A 10,156-nucleotide genomic window follows, 5' to 3' on the forward strand; every position below is an offset into this window, starting at 1 on the left:
TTTGTCTATTTTATTACTTGGTAAAAATCAAGCTTTTCCATCTAAAAACTGCAAAAATTTCTGATTATTAAAATAGATAATGTGTGTATACATAGTTTCTTAGTTCTATGGCCAGTTCTTACCAAAATATTAAAATAAAATAATTAAAATTCTGTAGTGAGACAATAGTGACAAGGACACAATCCATAACTTGACTGCCTTTAAAAAAATAAGATCCTTTTTTTCCTGAAGAAAAATAAAACAGAAAGAAAAAGAGTAAAACTCAATCTAAAAGAAAGTACCAAACATGGGGAGCAGACAGTTCAAAGAAAAAGACAAATAATTCTAAAAATAGGAGAAAATGCTTATTCTCACAATAAGAAATTAAAACTATATTCATATGTCATTTTTCACCATCATCATAACAACACATTGTGTTGGAGAGGCTGTAGAATAATAGGTATTTCATGTGTTGCTGATGGGAATGCCAAAAACATTAAGCCTTATGGCAGGAATAACTAATAAAATATATAAATATTTGTGAAGTGTGTAACATACACTTGGCACATAGTAAGATCTAGTTAGTCAATTTTATAATCAGAACTTTAAGTCTGAAGAACTAACAGCATTATAGAGAGATAGAGAGATGAAAAGAGTCTAAAGATGAAAGATTTGTAAAAAGGAAGAAAGGAAGGAAGGTAGGAAAGAGGGAAAGAAGAAAGGGAAGAAAGATGACTTTCTGGCTTATAGAAAAAATATATATATCAACGGAGGCAAATATAAGCGTACATACTTAAGTACAAATGAACTTAGAATTTCTTTTTTCTCCCATGAAGGACTGTGAGGAGTAAAAGTAGCTTTACTATGTTGGTCATTTAAGCTAGTCTCAAAAGAGTCATCTCTCAATGAGGACCAAGGACCAATCCAAGCTTGCTAATAAGTGTCATTAATCAGGCTAAGGAATATACGATTCTGTGGAAATACCCACACATTGGAAAAATTCATAATGTAGGGAAATAGCTAATATTAGAAATGTGTAGTCAGCATCTCGGGTCTCTTCTGGAACATAAACATCTCTTGTCAAGTCATTTGATGAACAGCTTTTCCTAGAGTTTATATAAGACATTTTTTGGTTCAATTCAGTCTGCCCATACATACCCACTTAACAATAGATTCGTTTCTTAGAAGCACGTTTTGTATTAGAAATGGTAGCATTAGATTACTGCCCTAGTAAGAACATGGTAAAGCAAAGAACTTCCAAATATATTTTAGAGCTGTGCATTCTCCCTGCAGAAGACATAAATTCAAGCCTTAGAGAATTGTTTATGAAATACATTATGACTGATATTTTTAACCAAAATATTCAGTTTGATGCCTCTAAGAACTACTTCTGAAAGGTAAAGTTTTTGACCTGACTTCTACACTCAGCTCCCCTTCTTAGTCATTAGCTTTGCCCACCTATAAATACAAGAAAACTTTATTTTCAATTTTGAGCTTAGCACATTGCTCAGATTTCAATTCTGCACATGAGTAATACTTATCTTCCCTCTGGAGCATGAACATTAAGTTCTTCTTTCCATTCTAGATGTTCTTAGTTCATTCTTTCCTTGAATTGCATTACAACACACCATACCACATGGAGGAAGCAAACTGTTCTGTGACGCCTGAGTTTATTTTTCGTGGACTTTGTGATTCAAGGGAGCTGCAGACCTTCTTCTTACTGCCATTTTCTGTACTCTACCTGATGACTTCTGTGGGCAACCTCCTTGTCGTGTTCTTAATCATCAATGACCCTCATCTTCATTCTCCAATGTACTTCCTCTTAGCCAATCTTTCATTTATTGATTTCTGTCTTTCCTCAGTAACCACCCCTAAACTGACCACAGACTTTCTAATGACTAATAAGACCATCTCCTTTGGGGGCTGCATGGGACAGATCCTCTTTGTACATTTCTTTGGAGGAGGTGAGATGGTGCTGCTTGTGACAATGGCTTATGACCGTTATGTGGCCATCTGCAAGCCACTCCATTACTCCAGCATCATGGACAGACAGAGGTGCATCTGTCTAGTTCTGATATCATGGATCATCGGCTTTGTGCATGCCATGAGCCAACTAGCTATGATTTTAGACCTGCCCTTCTGTGGACCCAGAATAGTGGACAGCTTTTTCTGTGATATTCCTTTGGTGATCAAGCTAGCCTGCACAGATACACATACTCTGGGAATATTGATAAATGCTGACAGTGGAGTCTTGGCAACAACCTGCTTCATTCTTTTGTTGACCTCCTACACCTATATCCTCATAACTGTCCGCCTTCACTCTAAGGATGGGGCATCAAAGGCACTCTCCACCTGTTCTTCCCACATCACAGTGGTAGTGCTGTTCTTTGGACCCTGTATCTTCATCTACCTGTGGCCACTTAGCATCACTTGGGTGGACAAGTTTCTTGCTGTGTTTTACACAGTAATCACACCTCTCCTGAATCCAGCGATTTATACGCTGAGAAACAAAGAAATTAAGAATGTCATAAAGAGACTGATAAATCAGCATAAGGCTTCAAGGGATAATTTTTAGATCTGTCATATAATCAGAAAATCCACTATGTACACCCCAATTTGGCTGCATTTTAACCTATAAACTAAACTAGAAACAGACCTGTTCATATCTGCAGACTTTAAATATATTCCCAAATATATTGCTTGTGTTTATTTCATTATCATAATATATTTAAAAATCCAACACTATTTTCTTCTGCAAAAATGCCATTTTCCCACACAAAATAAAGATTTTTCCTCTATAAATTTTCCTTGTGTTATTGATACTTTTCCATGCTGGTTAATATAGATTTAATAATCACTTTTAAACCTACTTTGTATGAATGTATCTACTTAATCAGGCCTTAAACAATTAATATATTCTCAATTAATACATATTATTGAAAATGCTGATAAAGAACATTATACATGCAGTTTGATCACTTATCTATCTATTGCCTTTAAAATAAAAATTCCAGAAGGATTGTGTGGCAGTTAAAATAATTTTACCTCTATGACTCAATTGCCTTCTGGAATAATTACGCCACTTCACATTACCTTCAGCTGAGCATGAGAAGAACTGCTTCCCAATCTCACAGCAACAACAGGTCTGTTCATTCTGTTGAAGAAAAATGCAAAATGGAATCCACTTTCTGAATTTGGGATAAACACAGAAAGACCTCAACCTCACATTTTAAAAACCAGCTCATACATATTATACTAAAATTTTGTGATTTTATTTTTATATTTAAACCTTCTAATCATCCAGAACATACTTTCCTGTAAAATGTGTGGTAAGTTTGTATTTCCAATGTTGAGCTACATGTTTGCCAATTATTACATACTCTGAACTTATTGAGTAGTCCTTCATTTCCCGACATTTTTTATCATGTAGTAAATTCCTTAATATATATCTAGTTCTTAAATGTTTTGTTACACTGATCTATTTAATATTACTCAAATTAGCAGTTGTCTCATTAGTGTAGGTTTATGATATATTCCACTATCTTCCAAAAAATATTCTCTTTTCTCCTCCAGCTCCCATTACAATATCCATTTTGAGATTTCCCTGTGCTTTGAAGTAGATTTCTGGATCCTTTGTAGTATTTCAAAATATTTCCTCTGGACTTTTAATGAGCACATCAACTATTGCATAGATTAGTTCAGTGCGAATTGACATTTTCACTACTTTGAGTCTTTCTTTATGAGCAAGGTTTCATGTCCTTTATCACACAGTGTTTCAAATTTCAGAAAAATTTAAGGTTTTCAAGTAGAATGCATACAGTGCATATTTGTTTCATTTACAAATGTCAATATTTTTTAACAGGTGATCATTGACACTAAGTTTATTAAAGTGATCTTATTAGATTTAATATTTTCTTAATATTTGCCATAAGTTTTTGAGGGGCACAACTGTGTGATTTGTGTCTGAATGTATTTTGCTACCACCTCAGTACTATTATTTGATTTAATCCTCTTGTCTATAGCACATGACTGAAACAAAATATTTCAGCCTTTCTTCTGTTCTTGTTTCATCTATAATCAGACAATGAGTGTTGGTTGAAAAATTCTATTACAAGCATTATGTTTAAAATACTTTTCAATCTGTGCTATTTTACTAAGAGTTTTTATCAGGAATCAATTTTGAAAATTATCCGGTGATAGCTTAGTACATTCATACCCTGCAATTTTCGTGGAAATAACTTCTGAAACAAAATATTGATCATCTCCTCTCAGGGTATTGTGTGATATGCCATGCAATTTCAAGAATCTTCTCCACACAGACCCATCAAAGGTTTTAAGATGTAAAGCCACAAGATTGTATTTGACTTTTGATAGAAATATTAGAATCAGACAGTAGAATGGACTGTACTTGAGGAAGAATGGAGCACAGAGATCATTCAGTAGCTTTTTTTTTCAATTGTTAAGATGGCAAAATATATAGACTAAAAGCCAAAAGAATGCCAATAGGAATAAAGAGGAGAAAAATGGATTGAGAAATATTTTAGAATAAAAATTGTGCAAGTAGCAATGGAAAGCAAAGTAGGGAGAAGAGTACCACACAGGTGTCTGCACTGGGCATCAGAAGGAATGGTAAGTATATTTACTGAGGCATTGGAGTAGATTATAATATGATGAGTTCATTTTTGACATGTTAACTTGAAGGTGGAGGATGGACTTCCATCTTTGTCTGTCACACCTAGGCGTCCAATGATAAAGCTGCAGAGATAGAAGTAAACATGTAAGTACCGGAAGGCACAAGAAGGGAGACCATTCTTGGCTTGTCAGGTGACAACATGAATCTTGGGCCCCAAGTCTATTCTAAATTTTCATTATTATTTTTAGCATATGGGCTTTAAAATTTCAACATTGTTCACTGTTGAAATGAGATTAGCATCAAAAGCAGGAAAATTGACCAGAAAAATTCATCTGCTCAAGAAGATTTGTCCTTTTATTTGGGAAAGAAAGCCCTCCCACATGACAATTGGTTTGCATCTACTGAACAGCTGCATGCCCTATTTTACACCAATCCATGGCCAAGGAAAATGGCATTAGAGTAACTGGTCTAGAAAAAGCATACAACATACTCTATGTGTGATAGGTCTAAGTCTGTCATAAATTGGCAGATTTCATCCCAATGCCTAAACAAATGAAATGCAGGAAGGGAAGGGCTTTAGCTGTATAGAAGGCAAGAAGCCAAGGGCTGAAGTTATTGAAACCAGGACATAATAAGCAGGATGAAATCCTGCAGGGATATCAGGTAAATGATGATTGAAAAGTAATTACTATTTCAAGTATCATAAATCAGAGTTTTTTCCTACAATAAGAAACTGGAACACCAGATTTAGTTTATGAATGAATAAAGAGTGAGAATAAGCTTGTCAATGAAGAGTTAGGAAGAGGAAGAAATAACCAGAGGTGAGAACAGATTCAGAGATTTCATTTCTTTAAAAAGAGTTTGCTATACTAACAGGCCAAGGAAAATAAAAATTAGAGGTAAGATAATTGACAGATCCTTGGGTAAGATCCAATTACATATAAGGATATGTTTGAAGGTGCTGGTCTCGAGGAGCATAGTGCCATGGTTTAGAAAATGGATTCTGGATCTAACAGCGGTAGATAAAAATTCTGGCTCTGACACTTGATCCTTCCAAGACTCAGTTACTTCTGTTTCATTGGTAAAATTATTTTAATAAAATTATGCTTATCTTAGAATTTTATAAAGTTAAAATGAGATAATATACTTAGTATGGTGTTGTGTATACAGGAATCACTTAATAAATGTTACCTATTTGTGTTATATTTGTTTAATAAACATTTTCTTACTAACAGGTATTTATTCCCTTATATCCAATATTTTCTTTGATACAGAGGTCCATGCAAGCATTATAACATTAATGTGTCTCAAAAAAAATTATGAATAATCTCAATCTGAGCACCTGACTTCCACAGTAAATTGTACAAACAAAAACAAACTAGAAGAGGTGAAGCAAGGTGGAACTATAAATAGTTTTGGCCTGAAGATCTCTATTTGGCCAGTGAAATAAGAAATTCAGCTAAGGAAAATGTGCAAGTCAGCATGAACGCATTAATGAGAAGGTGACAGAAATGTTGGGGATGATTTCATGGGAGAACATCTAGGTAAATGGTCAGGGGAAACATCTAGAACTCCTTGGAAGGCAAAACAATAATTGACTGATAATGAAATAAGAAAAGATGTAAACCCATTTACCTCCATCTAAAACATTCATAATTTCGATCCTTTTTTTATGGAATCACTCTGTGATCACTATAATTCTGTCTACTTTGTATTTTTCTTCTCCAATTAAATTATTTCTAACTCTTGCATAGAAACCGATAGAACAAACTAGCAGGAAGAATAGGAAATTGACTTTCATACCACTAATTCTGACTTTTCATCATTTTCTATCCTCATGTGATTTGAAATTCAGGTCTTCCGTCCATCAATGGATAGAGAAAATGATTCCGTGGTTTCTGAGTTTGTTGCTGGGCCTCTCTAGTCCTAGGGAAACTAGTCTTTCTCATGTTAACATTCTCCTTGATATACTTAGGGATCATCCTGGGAAATCTCTTCATTTTCTTTTTGGTACATTTTGATTCCCACTTACATTCTCCTATGTATTTCCTGCTGGCCAGCCTATCGTTTATTGATGTGGGGGTTGCCTCCACCACAGTCCCCAAGATGATCACAGACATTTTAAATGAATACAAGGTGATTTCTTTCCAAGGCTGTATGACCCAGATATGCTTCATCCACATCACGGGAGGAGTGGAGATGGTGTTACTCACAGCCATGGCATTTGACAGGTGCACAGCTATCGGTAAGCCTCTTCACTACTTGAACATCATGAGCCCTAAAATATGTGTTGCATTTGTAATCACTGTCTGGGTAATTATTGGGGTGACCCATGCGATGTCTCAATTTGCTTTCATTGTAAACTTGCCCTTTTGTGGTCCTCTTAAAGTGGATAGTTTTTACTGTGACTTTCCAAGAATCATAAAACTTGCATGCACAGATGGAGCCAAGTTTGAGTTTATTATTGCTGCCAAGAGCACCTTGATGAGCATGGACACCTTCTTCCTGCTAGTCCTTTCCTATGTCTTCCTTCATCTTGGTCACTGCCTGGAAGCATTCTTTAGGAGACTTACTGAAGGCATTTGTCACTTTGTCAGCTCACACCACAGTGGTGGTTTGTTTTTTCACTCCATGCATGTTTCTCTACATATGGCCTTTCCCCACATCATCAAGTGATAAATACATGTTTATTGATGATGTTGCTGTTACCCCCATCTTAAATCCCATCTTAAATACATTAACTAACAAAGAACAAAAGGTAACTATAAAGAATTGAGTAGTGGGGACATCATGTCAGATTCTGCTAAGCGTATGTCTTTGGAGCTCTAAATCATATATCGATCTGACTTTTGAACATTTCCACTTAGGCACCTGGCATTTAAAATGGAACTGGATATATCATCTGTCTCACTTAAAAAATTTTTACTACTTCTATAAAGCATTAATTCCTTACCGTGGCTATCATAGGAAATGTGAATTGATCATGTAAGGGGATTATTTTATTATTTCAGCAGACAGCATCACTAATCATAATAATTTGTGATTATTTATTAAATTATGGTCATTTTAACAATAAAGAAGGATGTAATTAAATCCCTTCTGCTTCCCATAAGTTTTGAAAATAAACTACAAACTTACTTTGGGAAGGTCAGAAAGCATCACACTGAACGGTTATATATATAGGATTAGAAGCTCTACTTAGTTCCTTAGGTTGGTTTCCCTCAGAAAATCCAAAGACAAAATTAGATTACAAGTAGCTTATCTGAAAGCAGATTTTTGAAGCCTCAATAAAAGAATGAGAAGTGATACTAATAAGGGTACTAAGCTTACGTTGGTAATATAACTGCAGTGCAAGCAAACTGTGATCTCCTGGAAACTGCATAGATTCTGTAACTTTGAATTGTTCTAAGTGAAGATCAAGGTGTTTGGAGTATTTTTTCAGTTTTAGAGGGTATATTAATTGTTTGGCAGGTTCATCCTTTCTTACAGGAAATATTGTACACTGATGTTGGGAGAGCAGACATAAGCAGTAAGACAGATTTTCTGTTGCTAACAATGAAGGACCATTTCCAATAAAAGTGAACTTAAAAGCCATCTCCCAATATTGCTTTGTTACTAAGAGAAGTGTTAACTAAACTTTTTACTCTAATGAATGGAAAAGAGGTAACCAGCTGGTTATCGAGAACAGAATTTTACTTCAACTATAAATTTACCTAAGAAAATAGTAACTTCAAAGTAAATTTAAATACTAATCTGAAAAGGAATAGCCTTTTAGATTCAGGAAACACCCTTCCTTACACAGTAAGTTTAAAAACCACCATAGTTGGCCTAAAATCAGCCACCATTTAAAAAAGCATTCAAGCCCAACACTATATTGAATTCCAACAAGAAAGACCAACTCCCAACCTAATATTTGACAAATCTTTTAATAAAGGAAATGCTGTTAATATGAGTAATCAGACTTAATTCTTCTTGCACAAATTTAGAACAGATAACCACTCATAGTTAACAAAATAAATCCAACCCAAAAATTATTTATTACATCAATTGTTAACCCAACACAGGTGTGCATTTAATGAAAGATGTTTAAAAGTAAAAGGATCTTGGCAAACACAAACCCTGCCTGTTTACCACTAACATTGCCACTAGCATTTCCACTATGCTGCCCAGTGACATCTGTTAATGACAGTGGTACCCTGACCATGAGAAAGTAGCATAATCATGTGTTCTCTAAATAAGGACTGGAATGAATGGCCATCCGAGGATTTTCCTGTCTTTTTTAATCAGTAAAATAGATCTTCCTCTGAAGAGGGGGAATGACATAGTAAGACAAGAAGACCCTATGGAGGTTTAATTAGTTCAAAGAGAATAAAAAATTTAAGTAAATTTAAGGGATGGCAAAACTTTAAATGGACTAGTAATTTTGGTGGGGCAGACCCTGGAGAACAAAATTACCTCCCAGTGACTAAAATCTAGACCAACCAATCAAAATACTTTATAACTTATTGATCTAAAATGTTGGTCAAGGGAAAAAGTTACCCTAAAATAACAGTGTGATCCTATCCTACAATCCATATCAACAATAGGGATTACAACTGCAATACTTGGTTGGTGTTTCCCAATGGAATAACCACTATTAATGTTAATGGTTCATTTGTTCAACTATTAAAGTCCTACATGATCTAAGTACAGACCACAGTAATCCATGTCAGTTTCTATCCATCCTACATTTTTCCCAGTACAGAAGGATAAGAGAAATTAGTTCTCCTTTATAAAAGTGTCTTCAAATCAATAAATAATATAATCATAATTCAAATTTTATATACCTAACCCTGCCCAAGAACAGGGTTTGTTAGGAGTGGCAGACCCAGTAACTGCATAACTCTTAAATCTTTATTGCAAGAGGTTCAACTCCTTTTTTCTAACACCATGCTCAAAATTAATATTCTTCTAACTATCCCAATCCTACTTGCCATAGCATTCCTCACACTAATTGAATGAAAAGTATTAGGCTATATACAGCTTCATAAAAGACAAAACACCATTGGCCCCCATGGCCCACTACAACCTATTGCTGATGGTGTCAAAGTATTTAACAAAGAATGAAGATGACAGATAACATCACCAACACCCATACTTACTATTGCACCAATCACAGCCCTCACTCTAGGCCTAAGTATGAATTTTACTACAAATACCACATCCACTAATTAACATAAACTCACTAGCACTGTTTCTATAAGCCATATCTAGCTTTTTTATTACATATGATATAAAAGTAGTTACCATTAGTGTAGATTAAAAATTTAGTATGGAGACTTCCAGCTCAAGATGGCAGCATGAGTAGGGTGGTGGAAATCTCCTCCCAAAACCATATATATTTTTGAAAATACAACAAATACAACTATTCCTAAAAGAGAGACCAGAGGATACAGTACAACAGCCAGGCTACATCTTCATCTGCAAGAACTCAGCATCTCACAAAGGGGGTAAGATGCAAAGATGTGACCCGGCAGGACCCAAGCACTCCCCTACCCCAGCTCA

General features: G+C 35.0%; 1 protein-coding gene and 1 pseudogene across 1 annotated transcript; both read left to right on the forward strand.

The window, feature by feature from the left end:
- The first annotated feature begins 1,615 nt into the window (after positions 1-1,615).
- On the forward strand, positions 1,616-2,554 carry LOC118913505 (olfactory receptor 4K3-like). The gene has a single exon (XM_036887533.2). The coding sequence runs from the start codon at positions 1,616-1,618 to the stop codon at positions 2,552-2,554; it is 939 nt and encodes a 312-aa protein (XP_036743428.2).
- Positions 2,555-6,482: 3,928 nt separating this feature from the next.
- LOC118913504 (olfactory receptor 4F21-like) lies at positions 6,483-7,388 on the forward strand (annotated as a pseudogene).
- The last annotated feature ends 2,768 nt before the right edge of the window (positions 7,389-10,156 follow it).

This window comes from Manis pentadactyla, chromosome 11 (genome assembly GCF_030020395.1).
Source record: "Manis pentadactyla isolate mManPen7 chromosome 11, mManPen7.hap1, whole genome shotgun sequence".
Lineage (NCBI taxonomy): Eukaryota > Metazoa > Chordata > Mammalia > Pholidota > Manidae > Manis > Manis pentadactyla.